The sequence below is a fragment of the Excalfactoria chinensis genome, chromosome 19 (genome assembly GCF_039878825.1).
Source record: "Excalfactoria chinensis isolate bCotChi1 chromosome 19, bCotChi1.hap2, whole genome shotgun sequence".
NCBI classification, from domain to species: Eukaryota; Metazoa; Chordata; class Aves; order Galliformes; family Phasianidae; genus Excalfactoria; species Excalfactoria chinensis.
In genome coordinates, this window is record NC_092843.1 from 116,024 (window position 1) to 136,540 (window position 20,517).

The following is a 20,517-nucleotide window of genomic DNA, read 5'->3' on the forward strand; positions in this document are numbered from 1 at the left end:
TCTCAGAAATGGCTCTGGGGAGCACAGTAGCAGGGCTGTGTAATGCAGCCCTCACACTGCAGCGTGCAGGGGCACAGGAGGTACAAACACAAACAGAGGCAAACAAGTTCCTTCCTCCCTGTACCCCTTCACATCCCTACGTGCCCACATGCAGGCCCAGAGCACAGTACCAGCAGCTGCAGGCTCCTGCTGGGAGCAGAGCCCTGCTGAGTGCCTGGAGCCCCACAGTGAGTCCCTGCTGTCACCAATGCCTTCTCCCAAGGACTGCAAAAGCTTTCTAGCAGAGATCCTCCTGGGCTGCCAGAGATGACTTGGCTACAGAGAGAAGGAAACCAAAGTGTACGATACACTTGAGAGCAGTAAATCAGCTGCAAGCCCTGACTCACCAACAAGGTTTGACACATGGCTATCTATTCTCTTTCCCATGTGCAAGCAGCAGAAGTCAAGCAGTAAGGCTCTGAGCTCACCACTAACAACAGTGCCATCATTAGAATGTCTCTAGATACCTGTGCTTTGCGGGACTTCTCCCTGCACTGCAGCACCTCCATACCACCACCAGCGCTCAGCAAACCCGATCAGAGCAGAGCCCCCCCATCTGCACTCCCAAGAACCAAAGTGCTGGTGGCAGAGGCCAGGCCTGCCCCCCATGAGAGCAGGACGGCGTGGGGGAGATCAGCTGGCTCAACAGTGGCCAACTCTGACCTCCATACCCAGCTACATGACCAGCACATCACAGCTATCCACATCCCACGTATACCTGCTGTTCCAACAAGACTTCTCAGCAATGCTGCCCCCCTAACACTCCCTCTTCATTTTGATGAGATGAAGACTTACTTCATTGAATAGAAGTTTGTTGAATAGTCTCTAGGCACATTAACTGAGTCATTTTGATGGCTGTAGTAGCTGTGATGCTGTATGCTTCCAGCTGGCAGTCACAGGCAGAATTAGAAAATCATGATGATGGGAATGTGTTGGGGGAAGGTCACATCCTACTGACAGTTGTACACATTTCTGACTCAGAGCTAAGAGCTTCAGAAGGGCTGGGAAGACGAGGAAAGGAGCGTGTCTGCAAGTACCTCCAGCCAGGCTGCCATGAACACGAGAGCTGGGAGCTGTTTCTGTTCACCTGGAAGCAGGAAAGCAAAGAGGATCCCATGGCCACCCCCAGCTGCACAGCAGGAGTGGGGAGAGACCTGGGGAGGAGATGTTGCTGGGATGTGCAGAGGGACAGCGCAAGAAGCAATGGAGCAAACTGAGACATGGGTCATTCCAACTGGACCCAGCCATCCCACAAGCCCAAGTCCTCCCAGTGGGAGGCTGCGAGCACCATGTGGAGCTGATCAGATCCACTTAAAGATGCCTTGTGGAACTGCGTGAATTGTATTATCCTCCCTTAATTCTCTACTGATCAAATTCCACTTCAAGGAGCCCATTATTCTGCCCAGAAGCAATGTCAAGTTAATCAGTCAATAAGAACTCAGCTCCTTCCCCTTCTCGTGGATGCTGTGACACCTTCCAAGCTCCCGAAGCCTTTCAGGTATTTAGAGTCTTAGTGGAAATCAACACTAAAGGCAAACAAACCACCTTACTCACCTCTTTGCAAGTGTCCCTATTGATGCTTCCAGGTAGACTGGATCCAGCGTGATCTATTTTTGAGGCCTGCTGCTTAAGAACCATCCAAACTCCTCTTGCAATGCAAGAATTCAATCATCATAAATGATTCACTTTTCCCAAGCACTGAAAAAAGACGTTTCCCTTACATTTTCATCCCCTCTGCATTGCTCTACCATTGTCACTGATTAATGCGCTGGAACCACTGATCGTTATCTGCTCATGCTGAAGGGCACGTCAGGCAGGCAGGCCGTCCTTCCAGCTGCTTTGCTGCTCTGTGTCCCCCCTCCACCACACCGGGATAAGCAGAGACAGCAGTAAGAAAATCTCCCCAAGTAGGAGTTATTGAACCTCCCTGGGCAGCCATTCCAGTGCCTGACCACTCTCAGAGAGAAAAAGTTTTTCCTTATATCTAACCTAAACCTCCTCTGGTACAACTCGTGGCCATTTCTTTGGGTCCTGTTTGTTGCTTGGGAGAAGAGGCCAAAGCCCTCCACATCACTACCTCCCTTCAGGAAGCTGTAGAGTGCAATGAGGTCTCCCCTAAGCCTCCTCTTCTCCAGGCTAAACAATCCCAGTTCCCAGAGCTGCTCCTCATGAGGCTTGTCCTCATAAGACTCTTCTCCCTGTTCTCACTGTCCTGCAGCTCCCAGCACGAAGGCAGGCTGTTGCAGGGTGACCACTGCCTCTCCCTGGTCACCCCGCGGCACAGCAGCTCAGCCCTGTCAGCCCTCCCTCCTCCCTGGCACAGGGACGTGCTGCCTGGCACGCTCACCCCACTCCTCCCCGTGTGGTGACACTGCCATCGTCACCGCTGTGTCACCAGCCCCTGCTTCCCTGGTGCTGGCTAATTCATCAGACAGACAGCCCTGCTCTGCTCTGACACAGCATCACCACTGCACTGTCTGGGCACCTCCGAGAGGGGACATGGCCAGCAGCTGTCCTGCAGGAGGGCAGAGGGCTTTTCATCTCCAGCGGAGCTGAATGTTATGGAACACATGCTTGCTCCCAACAGAGCGAGGGCTGCAGCCCTGCTGCCCCAGGAGCACCAGGGGGAGGAGAATGGGGAACCCCAAAAGCAAAAGGGCCACAGAGACCACAAACCTGTGCAGCCACGAGGCAGCTCCATGGTAAACTCACTGCCTGTCTCACAGCTCCAAACCTGACCCCTCCTTGCTCAGAGAAGGGCATGGTAACTCCAACCACCTGAAATAAGAGCCAGCTCTGGGAATGGCAGCAGGAAGGGAAGAAAACCCCAATTGTCCAAGGACACATTTGGGACTGCACAGACCAGCTACCAGCGCTCATCTGACCTCCTCAGCTTCTGCATAGTTAATATTTACATCAACTCTGCTCATGCCTCCTCCCCAGCACGGCTCATCTGCTCCTTCACACCCACAGACACCAGCAGCAGCACGGAGCGCTGTGCTGGGCTCCTCCAGGAGCTGCAGTCTGTCTCCCCTAATTATGGCTTCCCCAGCCTCTCCTTCTCCGCACACTGGAGCCCTCCTTCCACTGCTGCTTCACGTTCTGCATTTCTCTGTGCCAGGATCTGCCTTCACCACTCACAGTGCTGCTCATTCCTCACTAATGGCTGTGCACAGCACCAGGCTCTGCCCCACCAGCCTTCCCACCCCACCACCTGCATCTCGCCTGGCCAAACACTGCTACCTCTCTCATCGTTTGCATGCAAGCATAAAAATCCTTTCAAATCAAACCACCAAGCAAGGACAAAGCCGCCTGCATGTAGCGAGGTAGCTGCAGCCATGGGTCCTCCTTCCCAAATGAGGTTTGAATAAAAACAACATTTGCAATGAAGGTGAAGCAGGAAGGAGAGCTCTGTTAATTACCCTGCAGCAACAGGAATACAGCCCCCCTGCCTGCCCAGCGGGGGGGATCAGATCAAGAAGGAATGATGGCTCTGTAAGGAGCTGTTTGGTTTTTTTTTTACCAGGAGGTGACCCAGAACTTCCACAGGGACTCTATTATTGGAGATGTTCAAACATGACCCTGGGCGGCCCACTGTGAGCAGGAGGTTGGGCCACTGACCTCTGCAGGTCCTTGCCAACCTCAGTCACATCGCTCCCTCACCTGCCCCACGCTGCCTGTGCACCCCAGGAACGAGGAGCTACCAGGGATGTGCAGCACTGCACTCAGCCAGGATGCAGCAGTGAGAGCAGGAAAGGCACTGCCAGCCCCACAGCCCCACACACAGCCAGCTCAGCAGGGATGAACCTGGGCAGTGCTGTTTGGCAAAAGGTTTTGTAGCAAAACACTATTTGGAGCAGTAACTGCTGCTGTTGGTTCTGCCTTTCCATGGTGATTACAGACACAAGTGCCAGCAATGGAGCAGCTCCCTTTCTGGCACACACAGTATCTGGGACAAGCGGACTTCCTCTTATCATTAACTACTGAACATCCTACTAGACATAATAAGGAGCATGAGAAATGTTAATAACTAATTAAACACTGGTGCCCAACCTTCTGCCTTGCCTGAGCCACAACGAGTGAAGTGGGACTGTCTTAGACCCCATTTAGGTTGCTCCAAAAGTAATGCCTCCTGTTTATTTCCACAGAATCTACAACCAATACAACAAACACGGCACCTCTGTTTGATAGAGCAAATTCCAAGCTACAAACTATTTTTCAGCAGTCACCACATTGAGCTGTGCATTTTCACCAGCAACGAACATACATGCTGCGCTCATCAAAACCTGCACCCGCAGAGCTGCTGCTGCCCCACTGCAGAAACACACCACACACCGCTGTCTGTGCTCACACCCACTGGCTGTTCTCCATCGGCGTTCAACAAGCAGCAGTGAATGTCAGTGGGTGCCACTGCTCCCACACCAACAGGAGCACCTGAGCCTTGCTGAGCTGACTCAGGCTGAACGTGGCTTCATGCAGCAAGAGATGCAGTGGCATTTGCCACCTGGGCTCACTGTGCTCACACGGTGGGATGTGCAAATAGTCAAGCAGAACATCCCTAAAGCCCAGAGGAAAATAAGGGAGGTGAGGTTTTGCTCAAGTTCTTCACATCGTTTTCCTGTCTGGCTGCCTCCTGCAGCAGTACCAGCTATTCTAAGCTGTTCTAAGCCCTCGCAGCACTTTCAATGCACAGAATTAACTCCCAGATTGGGAGCTCCGGATTCCTTTTGGTCTCAGTGAGATATGGAATCCACACATGGTGCTGTTACCCACTCCAAGCGCCGCCTTTGCAAGAATCCAGATGGATGCCAAGAATAAGGCACTCCTTATAGCTGTAGCATTTTAAGAGATACTAACATGTCTTGCATAAAACTGCCCTAATTTCCGACTTGAGCTGAACATGCAATAGCTGCATGAGTCACTTGCTGCATTCTTCAAAAACTCATCACGGGATACACTTATACAGCAAACATGGCACTCAGGTGGCCCCAAACACCTGGGGATAAGAGTCACAAAATGGCTCAGGTTGAAGGACCTCAGGACCTTGGGCTGCCAACCACCAGGATGCGCTTCCAGTTGTCTTCCATCAAAGAACAGTGCGTGGGATGTGAAGAAGGAGTGGGGATGGCACTGCTCCTTCCAAGCTCAGCACAAACCAAGCAGCTCTCTGGCACAGGAGGACACCTGAAGCCAGGTGCCCTTCAATTGAGATTCCAGCCATTCTCCTGTGCCTCTCTGTTACAGCTGTGAAAACCTCTAGCAGATATCTGAGCCATCAAAGGAGGGATCACTCCTTTTGTTAGAGCTGCACAACTAAGCAGCTCAGGAGGGGCTGCAGGCAGTAGTAAGCAGTCTGTGCTTAAGCTGTTCCTCAGCTGTGCATCCACTGCATGTGGAGATCAGCAGCCAAGTTCTGACCTGCTGGAATCCACACCAGTTGACTCATTGTGTACCTCAGTGCTGATTAATCACCTACTAACCCTCCACAAGATCTTTTGCCAGCAGGGTGCACTCAAAGCGACTCAAAAAACGTGTCTACCATCTACAGCTTAGAGTAATTAAGACACTCCCACAGGCAGGACAGCCCACAGCACAGTTGCTTCATCACCACTGATGTGAAGTGACACCACTGCACAGCTCTGGCTGGAGGGACAGTGAGGGGATCTGCCCAGAGACGGTGGGGCAGAATGTAGCACTCATGGGCACAGCCAATCCACACCATGTGCCAGGAACTAAAGGCACACCAGGGCAAACAGAGGGAAGCTGTTAACCAGGGTCTGCACCTTGGCTTGCTTCATGAGCAAGTGCTAATTCACTGCTAATCCCCAGCAGGTCAAGCTTTTACAAAGATCACCCCTACCTGCGCCCTCACAACTGCTGGAGTTTTAGGTGAACCCCAAACACCCAGACAGCCAATGCCCCATATGGGATGCGCTTTGCAGCTGCACAGTGCAGTACACCCACAGCTCTCACCGTGTGATTTATGTGCTGAGAAGCTGCAATGAGCTCCTGCTCGTACCTCCTCCTTCTCTTCTGTGGTCAGAAGCAGATTTCAAGCGGCTGCAACAGAATAAGATGACTCTAAACAAAGGTTAAGTCGGCAGCTTGGATTTCTAGCACCCTCAGCCCTGAGAGGGGCAGTGGGGTCCCAGCCTGGAGCAGAGTCCAGGGACACACAGAGCACCTCACCAAGAACAGGGCAGAAAGGAAGGGGAGAGATGCTTGCTCTTGCTCTCCTAGCAGCCTGCACACCCTGCTCAGGGTGATGAACACCCGCGTGGACACCCACGTGCCCTGTGAGCAACAGGGCACCCAGCAGCACCGCAGAGCTCAGCAGAGGCAGCGCGGGGCAAACCGGGGCTGTCAGCTGCCAGGGCGCCGCTCTGCAGGGCTCCCAGCTAACAGCGAGCAGACAGCACCGTCCTCCACTGCAACCAACCTCCTTCCTGGCGTTTGTCACTGCCAAGTGCCGCCGTGCAGCTGCAAAGCAGCCCCCCCTCTGCCGGGCAGCACCCCCAGCCGCAGTCACGGCAGCAGTGGGAGCGCAGCAGCGCCGTGCTGGCTCTGTAGGCGGGAGCGCCGAGCTGCGGGTGGGCGGCGCTGCAAGGAAATAACCGCAAGGAAATAACCGGCCAGGATCGGGGGAGCAGGGAGGGAGGTCGGGGAGGTATTTTCTGTGCGAATATTTTCTCCCAAAACAGAGCGCTGAAAGGTTTGGAACGACAGCACAACACCGCAGCAATTCGAGCAGATCCACTTCAGCACAGCGTTAACAGCTTTCTGGAAAACAAACAGGATTATCTTCCAAATCTTCCTCTAAAAATATTTCTTTACCACGCCGTACTATTAGGCCACCCTTCTGCACGCTATTTCTGAGCACCGAATCAAATATTCCTCTCCACGCCGAGAGCACAGATCCTGTTTCTGCTTAGATTTCTCCTCACATCCCCCCGCAGACCCCCGGGCTCTCTGTCCCTCCGCATGAACGTCTGGGAGCAGCGCAGCCGCAGTGCGCGCAGCGGGGTCAGGAGCAGCCTGGGGGCACAGCGCCAAGGGAGGGGGGGTGCAGGAGGGGAGCCCAGCGTGCTGCAGCCCGGGTACTGGGGGGCAACAGGAGCTGCTACCGGCCAACACTGCCCGGACTGCACCGTCCCTTCACACCACCACTGCACCCGGTAAGGGGGGAGCCGTGAGCCTCCTTCCTCTGCTTGGGGGCTGTCAGATCACCGAAGGGCTCAGAATCCCACCCAACGTCACCTGGCTTTCCACCACGCCACAAAAAGAAACAGAGCACTTCTCCCTCTAAATGCAAACGATGGCACCTTCCTTGCTGCCGGCACAACGGTAGGAAACTGCTCTAAATGGTGATTTTAGGATTTCTAGGGTTTCTCCATGCTACCAAACCTCTTCAGCACTCTGATGTCCTTCTCCATCACCTCGCTCCCTCCTACACCACTTCACTCCTCCTTCCCACCTGAAACACAGCAACCATTTCTCCAGCCACCCCATCCCAGATGGGTTTTCATCAGTAAATCCCCACCAGCTGTTTCCAATTCACCATCCTGCACTCTGGGATTGACAGTTACAGCTCTGCAAAGCCAGTTCTTGTAACCCCCTGCAGTGGGGCCACCCTGCAGGCTGTGGGCAACTGCAAGGTCCCCGGCCCCATCCTGCTGTCCCAGCCATGGCCGCAGCCTGCATTCCTGCTCTCGGTGTGCCTGGAAAGCACAGAGCCCCCAGCCCTGCAATGCGCAGCAGTGCCCACGTAATCCCGGTAACAGGATTTACAGCTTGTTCACCTCAGCCTCACTAAACTCATTTTGGCAAATAAGGGATTATCCCCGGCTGTCAACACCAAGACAAAGGAGATTTCGTGCGAGAAAGCCAAGGCACAGCTGTGGAGCGTGTGCTGCTGGGCTGGGACGCGTTCTGCTGGAGGGATCACCTGCTGCCATCCCGTCCCACCCCATGCTGTGGGATACAGACCCACCCAGAGGCAGCTCTGCAAAGGCCATGCACACGTCTTCCAGAAGGACCGCTATTCGGGCTAAATCAAGCCCAAAATAATTACAGAGCAGACAATTGGGTTTGCTTTTTGTTGTTTTTTTAATGTTGCCAATGAATCAGACTACAGTTAATTGCTATTTACTCTGCGTTCACTCAGTGTGGCAGATCACCCAGCAGCTCAGGATGACAGAGCAGAAAACAGTCCACAAACCTGGGCATGTGAGGGGCTGTGTGCTGAGGGGGAATCTCAGCTGGCCCAGCACGTGACACACCACAGGGGGCAGAAGCAAAGCACAGCTGCGTGGGGAAAGGGGAAACTGACACACCACAGCAAACTGCAGGAGCTGAAGGCTAAATGCACGGACATCCAGGTAAAATGGGGATACAGCTCTGCTGCAACAGACAGCTCCAAGGGGCAAGAGCAGCCCCCAGCAAATGGGGGGGGCAGGTGGCAGGAAAAGGGCAGAGATTGTGTAAAGCCCTTTCAAAAAGAACAGGCTGCTGCACGGACCCGACAGGATGAAGCCAGAAGGGCAAAGAGCTATTTAAGCTAAATATATTTGTTCTTGTGATGACGTCGGTATTTAAATTGATCATAAATAGACTCATGCTGGAAATGAGAAGATGGATCCTGACCACTGGAGGTTAAGTCCTGGAGCAGCCCTTCAACAGGAATTACTGGGACAAGAAACAAAACTACCTCAAGACAGAGCTGGAGAGAGGCAGGAATGCACAGAAGGGTTATGGAAAGCATCTTGGTGTGAGACAGAGGCGTGATGCAGCGAGCCAGGAGCACCCTGGGGCACAGCCCTCTGCATCCTCATTACACGGCAGGCGTTCACAGTGTGGCACAGTGCTGGGCAGGGACCTGTGCTCTGCCCTGGTGCTCAGAGTGCGGGCTGCCAGCTGTGATACACTGCCAAAGGACCTGGCAAGCTGCAAGGTTACCCACAGTGAAAGCGTAGAGCCCCCTCAGCGGCACACAGACAGTGCTGAGGCATTGAGGTGACCTAAAATCACCTTCTTAGCAGCAGACAGCTTTGCTTCAACATGTCAGACAGCCCAGCAGCTCCGATTCACCCCCCTGACCACCTAGAACAGCTCTCTGCCAACAGATGCTCTGTTAGGAACATGAGACCCCTCCCCAGATAACTCGCACCTCCTGCAGCACAAAGCTGCGCAAAGACCTGAGAGCTGCACCGGGGGAAATTCTGCCTCACTGCAGAGCAGTAATGGACCCACTGAGTGGTTTGAGATATCTGCCGGGTCTTCTGAAGCCTGCAGAGAGGGACTGAGCTGACAGGCTGAAAGACGCAACTTCAGATTGAAGATTTATGTTCCCGGAGGCAACTCATTCACCAAACAGCATCTCTTATATAACTCAGCACCAAGGAACTGCGGGCATGGAAGCGGAGAGGAAAGCTGAGCGCCAAGAAGATGAATGGCACAGAAGTCCCTCCCGACAGCTCCAGCAAAACATCATTTAATCCCTCTCCGTGAGGTGACTTAATATTCAAAGCCACCTCTTCTGGGAACCAGCCTGGCCCAAGCACCAAAGGCTAACGGCTTGCTGCAAGCACCACGAGGGGCAGCAGACGCAGCAGCTCACCAGAAAGGCCTTTAAGAACAGATCTAGCGAGAACTGATTCAACCCAGAGGAGCAGCAGCAGCCCCTCTGTGTAGGCACACAGACCCAGTGCCCCTCTGAGTGCCACATGCCTGCAGGTGAAGCTGCAGCAGTGCCTCAATGGTGCAGAGCTGCTTGGCAGGGAGGTGCTCCAGTCCCCCCCACCTCACTGGCATGATGGCAAAGCAAGGCAGATGCCCACCCACAGGGCACCAAAATAAGCACAGGCAGCAGCGGCACTGCAGCTCTGAGAACAGTCTGTGCAGCCAGAAGAGACCAGGGGAGGGAGGAGAGGAGTACGATGACATGAGTGCAGCCCAGCACCACGCAGGCAGGCATGGCAGGTGTCACACCGAGCCTTGACCCCTTCACTTCACAAGGGCAGTAGCTGTGCCCGCCTGAGCACGGCCATCCACAAGGCAGGCTCTGGCAGGACTGTCTCTGCAAAGCCTCTCCTCTGTTAGATGCCCAGCAAACAACTCAGCCACTGTGCATGCATCCATCCATCCATCCTCTTGGTGCTCCAGCAGCATCTCTAACCACCACTGATCCGTTTCCCAGTTTAACAGCCCAGCTCTGCTCCCACCTTCTGAAGCTCTGCTCCAAGGCTGTGCAGCTCCAGCGTTCACTTCCCTGTGCTATTCTGCACCTCCTTGTGCAGGAGCCAAACCACACACAGAGCCAGGCAGCACCACCAGCGGCACAGCTGCCTCCAGACAGCAACTACAAGTCTGTATTTTTTTTTTCCTGAAACGCAGAGAAGTCATTTCCCACCAGCTCCTAAAACACCAACCAAAACGCAGGGCTGAGCTCCAGCTCTTTTTGATCTGCCACTGCTTCCTGGTTTGTTACCTTCCAGCCCCTCTGCACCTTCTGACAGTGTTACAGTGTTACAAAACACAGATTACTTAACAATGCAGAGGCTCTTCTGTGCTGCCCAAATGGTTTCTGGCATCATATGCTGAATTTTCTGCACTATCAAGGCAAGGTAATTTTGTAAAACAAAACCAGAGGCGCTCCTGGTGTTCCTGCTTCTAGAAGTCACACCAATGTCACAGTATCTTGTTCGCTGCAGATCTCAGACTTTCAAACAGATCATACTTTGAGGCCATCAGTGCCCTTTGCAGCCTGAGCAGTGGCTCAGAGCTGAGCCGGCGCCGTGCTGCTGCACACTGCGTGTGCCCAGCAGTGGGAAGCAAAGCAACAACAGCTCCTTACTAACAGCACCCAAACAGAAACCCTGCTAAATCCTACAGTGCAATCACAGAGCAACAGAGCCTAGAGGACAGGCAAACAGCAGCCTGAGATGTGGTGCTTCTCTTTGCAGCTGGAAAGTCCCTCTGCTGAGAACACCAGTTGCCTGCATCAAGCACCTCCAATGAGCACCCCAGCACCTCAGCTGGCAGCCAGGGCATGGTCTGCATCCAGGGAAAGCTTCAAGTCAGCAATGAGACGTCCTGAAGGATGGAGGGGCCAGCAGTGCACACCTGCAGGCTCACGGAGCTGTACTGTTGGCTCCTGATGCCAAGTCAGCATGGACAAGCGGTGCTGGCTCTGCCTGCAGTTGGTGTAATGGATACAAATGGAGATGCAGAATAAGCACTTGGGCTGGGCAGCGCAAGAAAGCAGCCACCCTGCCTCAAAATGCCACTGCTATTTTCAGCCTCTACACCACCCTGTCCTTCAGGAATTCTCCACCAGCCTCTCTGAAACTTCACCTTCTCTCTCAAGGTTAGGAAGCCAGCAGGAATCCTTCCCTCTCCTTTCTGTGTAGTTCTCATCCTTCCCTCACGTGGACCGCTGTTCTGAGCTCACAAAGCAAGGTTCCTGGCCCCCAGCAGGGTGAGGAGCAGGCTGTCCCCCTGCAGCCCATGGACACCAGGCAGGGCAGATCTCCCCATGCAGCTGCGGAAGAGCCCACATGGAGCAGAGGCAGCGGGACAGCAGTAGACACAGAGCAATAGGGGCTGAGCACAGCACCGCTCCCCTTGCTGCTCAGAGGGGAAAGGAGAAAGGGCAGGGTGAGGACAAATGGTAATCACTGACAGCACCGTCACTGTGAGTAGTAGGCAATAAATTACATTAGCCTCCCTTATGCTGGGTCTGTATTGCCCATAACGGCAGCTGACAGTGATCTCCCTCTCCTCATCTCAATTCCTTTTCATATTCTCGCTTTTGAGGAGGGGAAGTGACAGAGCAGCGCGGTGGAGCTGCACTGCCCACCAACATGAGACCCCCACAACTACTGACCACCTCAGGAACAGAGTTTTCCATCAATCACTGCCTGCAGACAAGGGGACTTCCACCTGCCTGCCCACCCCAAAAGCAGCCCCACGGCCAGCAGAAACACGAGCAGCTCCCAGCTCACTCACTCTCATCAGGGTTGGGTGAAGCAAGAATGGCACTATGCTTCCTCTTCACTTCCTCCACATTCTCTGAAATTTTATCGATGAACCCTCGGATCTCTTCCACCTGTGGAGAAAGAAAAGAACACAAGACTGCCATGAGAAGCTATTGAAAGGCAACCATGGCATGTCTGACCCTTAACAAAGGTCTTCCTGACCGAGTGTTTTCCAGCTGGATTCTCACACTGCAGGGCTGACATGAAATCAAACTTTCTACATCACACCAACCAGCTTTGCAGTCAGAGCAAAGCAGTATAAGCTCTGGGTCCTGCATGCCCTGTGATAAACCGACAAACACCGGGGGCCTGTTTAAATGAGCATGAAATCTATGAATTTCCAGACTCTGCAGCTCTGACACGAAGCACGTGGCTCAGGTTGCACCAGCACTGCTCAGCCCTGGCTCAGCCCCCAGCCTTTGCTCCAAGGGCTGAGCACTCTTCTTTGTCCCTCACTCACGGTGGCAGCAAAGCCAAATGAGATGAGGTTTCTCCATGCTGGCGCCTTCCCTGCACCTCAAGGAAACGAGGAAGCGAGCCAGCATCATCAAGACTGGGAACCTCTACTTGTGCCCTCTGCCTGCAGACACTCAGGTCCGTCTTCTCCAACTCACTCCGCCACTTTGCTCATCTTCATTCAACCACATGTCAGATTTTTCATTCCACACTCCATTGCCTGCACAGATACATTTCTACACCCCCTACACACATGCCATGCTAAGGGTAGGCTAAAAAACCGCGTGCATGTCTCACTGCCACCCACATGCCATAAGACAACCTCTTGTTTGGTAACGAGAGGCACAAAATTAAATCAATCCCATGCAGAAAGTGCTACTCTGCAGAGGTGCCTTCAGGAGACACATTAGAGCTTCTCTGCTCTGATGGCACTCTGGAGGCACACATGCTGCAGCAAGAAAGCCTCCTACATGCAGCCTGCATCCACAGCCTCCTGTGCTCCCACTGAGTGGTCAGCTAGCTCAGCTGCCCTGCTGCTTTCTTCAGTAGCAGCCCTGGGGCCAGGGAAGACCAGCACGGCAACCGCTACTCAGTGCTCGGTGCAAGCCTGGGGACCTGGAGGCCGAGCAGCAGCAGAGCAGCATCAGTCAGGGCAGGACAACCAACCCCAAATGGACCACTGCCCGCCTGCTGGGAACCCACATCACTGGCACTTGTGATAAGAGGGCTCTCACCTGTTCAAAGAACTCATCCATGAAGCGGTCCCTGTCCACACTGACAGTGACTTCATCATCGTCATCACTGTCCTTCGCCTGCAACAAGACAGAGAGAAGGATCAACAAGTTCTTCCTGCAAACAGACAGACCCACCCAGGAGCTCCCCTCGGGCACACCACCCCCTGCCCCTTCCCTCAGCAGCTCCCAGCTGCTGGGACAGCACTGCTGCACTGTGAGCAGCACCACAGAGCAGATGGCATCCGGCTCCAGCAATAAAGGCACAACGAGCATCCCTGTGCAGCAGGCTGTGCCAGCCCTCAGCCTGCCGTGGCTAGTGTAGGAGGCTCAAGATAGCCACACAGCCCTAATGGGAGAACTGCATGTGCTCACAGAGCTGTCCTCAGCTCTGCAACAACAGGAACGGGACAACAGGGCGGATGTTACGGAGCGTGGAAAAGATGGGACTAAACAGGAAATATGGCCAAACTGGCAAAAGCTCAGCAGGTAAAGGAGCTGAGGGTCCCTCTCTGGAGCAACACGTGTGTGTCGTTGCCACCTCGTGTCCCAGCAGGGCAGGGAACACAAACACACAGCAGGAAGAAAAATGACAGTCTTCGTGTCTTCTACATAAGGAGACATTTAAAAGACATCATCCAAAGAAGATAGACAGAGGGAAATGGAAAAGTAATGGGGCGGAAAAGTTTCTTCATACTCTGTCTGCAGCAACAAGCGGGATGGGGAGGATCCAACAGTGACTGTCTTTGTTCATCTCATAACTGCCACACTCCTTTCAGTCTGCCACCCTGCTCACTGCCCTGCTTCAACTTCACACAGTTGGTCAGTACAGACAGCGGGGATCCACAGGATTCCTCTCACCCTGAAATCTGCCCGGTGACAGCCTGGCCTTTTTTTTCCTCCTAAAACTGCCTTTTCAACCTAGGATGACTGAGTAAGGTGAAGCCCTCTAGAGCAGATCCCAGCTTTCTATTCTAGCCACTGCTCACCACACCATCTGCTTTGGTAGGAACCCTGAATGCTGGGGTGCCTTGATGGTAACGTCCCCTTCCAAAGGACAGAGCAGGCAATGAGAGGTGCTCTGCTGACCGTGAGGCAGCGAAGTGCCCTCCCAGAAGGAAGGCTGATGGCATCCTGGGCTACATCAGGCCAAGCAGCACCTGCCAGCCAAGCAAGGTCACCCTTCCCTTCAGCTCAGTACAGGGGTCCTGAATCCTGTTCTGCATCCTCCAGCACAAGAGAGACCTGGAGCCACTGGGGAGAGACCCATGAAGGACCGCAAGGATAATTCTGTTCCCCAAAGCCCAGAATTCACGACCTTCCCTCCTCCTCCCCCACTGGTGCGAGTTGCCCATTGGGCCACACAGCAAGTCCCAGGGATGATGGAGAAGGCTCCAGCAGCCAGCCTGACAGTGCAGCACAGGAGAAGTTACAGCATCATCTCCCAGAGCCAGCAAAATGCTCTGGGATCCACGTTTGCATTTTGCTTTACACGTGACCACAAATCCCACTTCATTTGTGCTGTGCTTCATTTTCAGCTTCAACCGTCTGCCACTAATTAAGACAGACGGCGCTGCAGCACAGCCAGGGGAACCCCGCGCCCAGCAGCAGCCACCTCGTGCCCCCCAGCCCTGCACAGAGCAGGGACATTTTGTCAGGAGATCTGCAGCTGAGCACAAGCAACGAGCACCTCTTCTGTCTTCCTTGTGCTGGTGCGACTCTGAACAGCACCAGAGGTCCTAAGGTCCCCCTGTACTCCCCTCCTTCATCTCCTCTTACAACGTGCTGTTATTTAGGGCAGGCACTGAGCGTGGCGCTGCCCTGCTGTGTGCAGGGAAAGCAGCATAGGAGCCCGGCTGGGAAGAGGAAATTACATGGATGGAGCCTGATGGTGGGGAGGGCACGTTTCACTCCCACGAAGTCACTGCGGGCTGCATAAGGGCACCATCTGTCCCAGCCACGTCACTGGAAGCACCCTCTGTGCTGTGCCACGTCCAGCACGCAGCGCCCAGCTGACTGCCCAGCCCCAGGGACAGGCAAGGAGCAGCAGCAGCCCCTGGGTACCCGCGAGGCTCAGCAGGGCTCTGCAAGGACAGAGCTGTCCCCAAGTGAGCAGAGCACACCTCAGCTCCCAGTGATCTGTGGCAGCGCAGCGTGGTGCATAGGTCACACCTTGCCGTTTCACTCCTGCAGCACCGCACTGCAGGCACTGTCACCCCAGGACTGAAGCAGCTTCCCTTACACTGCTGCCAAAGCAGACACAAATCTGAGCAAAGTTCCCCATAGAAACCTAAGCATCGTCCTGAGGGACAGCATGTGGATTTCTCACCAAGAGCTGCTGCAAAAGATTTCCCGGTGTGGCCACCCCAGGTTCCCAAAGTGGTGGTCAGACACGTGCAAAGCTCTGGTCTAGGTCCAAGGGGGGGTCAGCTTGTCAACACAACAGCCCCAGTAACATGCAGGGAGCAGCCGGTGCAGGAGGCAGAGCTGCACCACAAGGCACAGCAGGGCTGGGGAGGGTGCCCAGCACCCCACGCTTCCCAGCATTTGTTAATAGGCACGCTGCTAATACATTCATTAGCGAGCAGGTTACATCCCTCTGCTTCAAACAAGCTTCTTTTCTGAAAGATGGCTGAGAAGGACAAACCCATTGAAAAGGCTGGAAGCCTGCCGCTCCACACGGAAAACCAAGAGGCAGGGAGAGCTGTGACATGACGGTAACAAGGTCTCTATTATCTCTGCAGCAGTCACACGCAAACTCATCCCCTGCTCTGTGCCGTGAGCGCTGCAGATCGATTTCGCTGCATCCGGATGCATTTGAGGAGCCAGCAGCAGACCCTCACAAGGGCATGGTGGGCTCAGTGGCCCAGGGGATGGCACAAACCCATCGGCTGCCCCAGCCGTGTAAGACAGCCTTCTCCTAGGCAAGGCCTGCAGCGGGCAACACGCAGCCGGAGCCCACAGCCACCCTGTGTCAGCACAGCTGCAGGGCCAGCACCACGTGCCAGCCCGTATCACCGCAGGAGGTAATGCAAGCTTTATGGAAGCACAGAAGGTCAGAAAACAGCCACAACAGCACCTACCTCCTTAAAAAGACCATTACATTAGCTTTCCCCTTGGAAATGCAGGCTGCTGCTCTCTATCGTCCCTTCCAGGGTGAGCCCGTTCTCACTGAATGGACACCTCTGCAGCACACAGTCTGCTGAGCTGCACACACGTGTCCAAAAACCATTTGGCTCTTCCTGCCTCTGAGCCCAGGAGCCCCCAGAATCCCCTTCAGCTGCCAGAGAGCTCCTGCCATCCTGCACTGGCTATGCAGCTCCAGCTCCTGGCCATGCACGTCGCTGTGAAGATGGATGAGGTCAGAATAATTCAAAGATGAGCTGCAAGAAAAATCTCCTCTCAGCCATCTTAAAAGCCTACCAGCATCGATGCACACAAACAGCAGGCTGCATCCCAGCCCGGCTGCACACACAGCTCTGCCATGCTCAGGAGCACATGGGCAGGTCACTGACGCTCTGCTTCATACAAACATGGTTCCAAGCACCACGGTCTCCTGCCACCAACCAACCTGAGTGAGGTTCAGGAGTCCAGAGGGAGAAGCGCTTCCAGGAGCTCTTCAGGAGGTGCTGCCAGAGCTGAGGATGTTCTCCAGAGAGCACAGTCGCTCGAGTCCACAGTTCGTGCTATCAACAGCCTGGGCTCTGAAATTTTTGTAACTATATACATGCAGTACAGCTGGAGAGCATAATAAATGGAGTATTTCACAGCCCTAGATACCTTATAGCATGTAGGCCATTATTTAGTTATCACAGAAAGGCTCAGGTTGGAGTGAACTGTAAAGACCATCCAGCACCATCCCCAGCTGAGGCTGCCCACAGCCCTTCTCCTCCGTGGTCTTCCCAGGCACAGAGCTGGGGCTCACGAGCCTGCAGTTCCCCAGATGTCCCTTTCCGGAATACGGCAGCAATGTTTCCCTTTTTCCAGTCCCCGGAGACTTCAGCTGACAGTCACAACATTTCAAATGTGATGGAGAGCAGCTCAGCACCCGCACCAGGCAGCTCCCAAAGGACCCTTCTGTTATGCCCAATTCCAGCATTACTGAAACCAGCCCATATTTTGGACCAGCAACTTTTGATGAATAAAAGTTGAATGCAAAACTGACTACCTCTCACCAGCATCCGCATGAGTCATCACGTGTTTCCGATTTCCAACACCAGCAGCACAACAGAGCACAAGATTTCCAAGAGCTTTGTCCTTAGGTGTTCATTTTCATCATTGCAGAATTACGTTACCAACCTTTGGCTTGAAGCCCGACGGCTCTGTCAGAGCCCTGGCCAACTCCTTGAGAGCCTTTCTGGAAGGAGGCAAGCTCCATCTCACCCGGCAGCTAAAGGCAGCCAGGTGCATCCATGATGCCACAAAGCCTTCAAGGATACCCTAATGATATGATGAGTATCAACAGCTCAGAGCACGGGCTCAGCGTGGCAAGAAGGTGCTCTCCATCCCGCAGCACAGACAAGGCTGAGGTAGGGTTGCAGCTCAGAGCAGCTCTGCCCCACAGACCTCCACCAAAGGACCCTCCCCGCTCATCCTCCCTCAAACACATCCCTGGAAGCATTCAAGGCCGGGCTGGTCTGGTGGTTGGCGACCCTGCACATAGCAAGGAGGTTGAAACCAGGTGATCGTTGTGGTCATTTTCAGCCCAGGCCTTTCCATGACTCTATGAACACAGATTTACTCTGAAACGTTGGAGAAATGGAAATCCTCCCCTTCTGCTTTGTCCCACTGTTCACTTCTCTGGGAAAGACACGAAAGGCAGCGCAGCCTACAACACCCACATCCCTCCCATCAGACACTGCCGGCTATAAACACAGTGATGAAATTTCTTGGGTGCTCTCATCTAGATTGTAAAGGAAACAGCATCATCCACAAAAGACATCAGCCCTCCCAGAAGGCAGAGCTTAAATGTCTCCTGGCAAAATGAACATTTGTTTTGTGCATTGCATGCTGCACGTCTGACAGGTCCCACTGGAAGATCTAAAAGCAACAGAAGACAAAAGGAAGGCTTAATGCTAAAGAATTTGTAACAGACATCGCAGCAGAAGCACCGTAGGAAGGGAAACTGCCAGTGCCAGGATGGGAGCAAACTGCAGCACAGGAGGATCCCCACTCCATCAGGGAGCACAGATCCCCACCTGCCTCAGCCACTCTGCAAGCTCTGCCCCACCTCGAGCAGCTGCTGAAGACAGCAGTCCTGCCTGCAGCGGCTCTGCAGCCCTTCCATCCCTCCTGCTTCAGAAATGGCTCTCGCCATGTTTCTGTACCGATGCTCTCCTTCCTGGCCCAGTGCCTGGGCTGGTATTTACAGCACACTTTTGTTTCTGTTTCCTGAGCCGCACCGCTCCATTTGCTGTCCGCTCTTCGTGGCTTTGCTCTGAGGGTGACCCCACGGCCGCTGCTCAGTGGATGCTGCCTGCACCCACTGCAGCTGCTGGGGCTGGCGCTGGTGCTTCCCTCCTCCTTTTTGTTAGCACACATAATTTTCTGGAAGTAGCAATTTATCACAGTACTTAGCTTAATGAGCCTTACTGTACGTATTCTGCCCGTAGTGATCATTTTGCATATTTCCTGAGCAATCTTGTTAGCGGGGAGATACATGGCAAAACAAACATTTGTACAGCTTCCGAGCAGCTCGCACAAAGGCAAAGACACTCAGTTAAAGCAAGGGCTGGGCTGAGCCTCCATGGCACACCAAGGGACACGGTGTGTCGCAGCCCTCCAGCACAGCAGCTCAGTGGGGACGTGGTGGGGCGAAGCAGTGACGCCCTCTGATCAGCGTGCTGCCTGCAGAGCACAGCTGTTCCCCCAGTGTCCCCCCCATAATCTTGGTCCCATACAACACTCCCAGTGCCCAGGCAGGCAGCAGAAGGAGCAGGGCTGAACAACTAACACCACCCTTCAGGTTGGAGAGTGTGAAAGAACAGCACGCCGTCAAGAGGGTTAAAAAGCAAAAGGAATACAGCACTGATATAAGTACACAGATCCATTCCCGGGGTTAATGGTGCCTTCTGCGTACCAAGAGCTGACACTGTGGGCCACAAGGATGCTCACATGGAGAACAGGGGCACAGGGCTCTGCTACAGAAAGCGACTTTGGTCAACTTTGCTGTGGGAGCGGACCTGAGAGGCATCTCCGCAGCGATCCCTGCAGCACAGCCGAGCAGGGACAGCCACTGAGCACACCCAGCAGCACCCAGAGGCACCCAGCACCGCACCGCGCAGCTCCTCGTGGGGGGCGCAGTCCGACAGCCCGTCGGGCCTTTCCCAGCCTCACTGGAAGGCAACAGCCAACAGACACCGAGGATCTGCAGACACCGATACACCGGTGGAAGCACGAACTGCGTTTCCGACTGCACGCAGCCCATCAAAGGGGCTCCTCCATCACTCCCCACCTCACCCCATTCCCGCTCTGTGACCAGCAATACGCAGGGACGGTTGAGGCGCTGCCCCCAAACGGCGCCGTGGGGCGCTCAGCAGCGGCCCCGCACCGCACCGCCGTACCCCGCCCCGCACCGCCCCTGCGGGCACGCGGTGCTGCCGCGGAGCGGGGATCTCCGGCAGGAGAGGCGGAATCGCGCCCCGCTGAAGCTCTTCTTTATTTTGTTGGTTTTTTCGTTTCCCTGCCCCTCACGTCCAACACGCAGAGGAACACGGAGATGCTCAGCCGCCCCCCGCACCGCCAGCGCCGCTCCGGGCGGACACGGGCCCCGCCGGGAGGAGAGCAGCACGCGTCGGGTCCGCCGTTACCGAACAGCCATTTCCCAGCAGGGACGCAGAGCCGCGCAGGGACACGCTCAGCTCCGCGCTGCGGGGCCGCAACGTGACATCAGCGGGGCGATGAGAACAGCGACGCAAAATGGGCGCGGGGGCCGCGGAGGGACCCGACCCGACCGGCTCCGCGCCGCCCCGCACCGCCGCTGTGGCCGCGAGGACCGGCGCCGACCGCGGGGGGGGCGCGACGCAGAGCAGCCCCGCGCCCCTCCCCGTCTGGGAGCGCCCCGCATCCCGCGCCCCGCATCCCCCGCCCGCACTCACGGCGCGCAGCTCCCCGGTGCGGTCCTTCATCGTTCCCCGCTCCGAACGGCCACGCGGGGGGGAGGGCGGGCGCGGCACATGCGCGCAGAGCGGCGGAGCGGCGCGGAACGGCCCCGCGGCCGGCTGGGAGCGGCGGGGGAGTCACGTGGTGGGGGCGGC

General features: G+C 55.0%; 1 protein-coding gene across 2 annotated transcripts in view; it reads right to left on the bottom strand.

Annotated features, from left to right (window-relative positions):
- Positions 1-20,517, bottom strand: part of STX1A (syntaxin 1A) — a 31,926-nt gene extending 11,409 nt beyond the window's left edge. Inside the window, exons 1-3 of one of the 2 annotated variants that reach the window (XR_011905642.1) lie at positions 20,359-20,517; positions 13,265-13,342; positions 12,046-12,145 (exon numbers count right to left, since the gene is read on the bottom strand). Coding sequence is in view for 1 of the 2 variants with exons in the window: in XM_072353942.1 (XP_072210043.1) it covers positions 12,046-12,145; positions 13,265-13,342; positions 20,359-20,388 (208 nt within the window). In the remaining variant the exon portion in view is untranslated. The remainder of the gene's footprint in view (positions 1-12,045; positions 12,146-13,264; positions 13,343-20,358) is intronic. The other variant, XM_072353942.1, reaches the window with a different exon arrangement.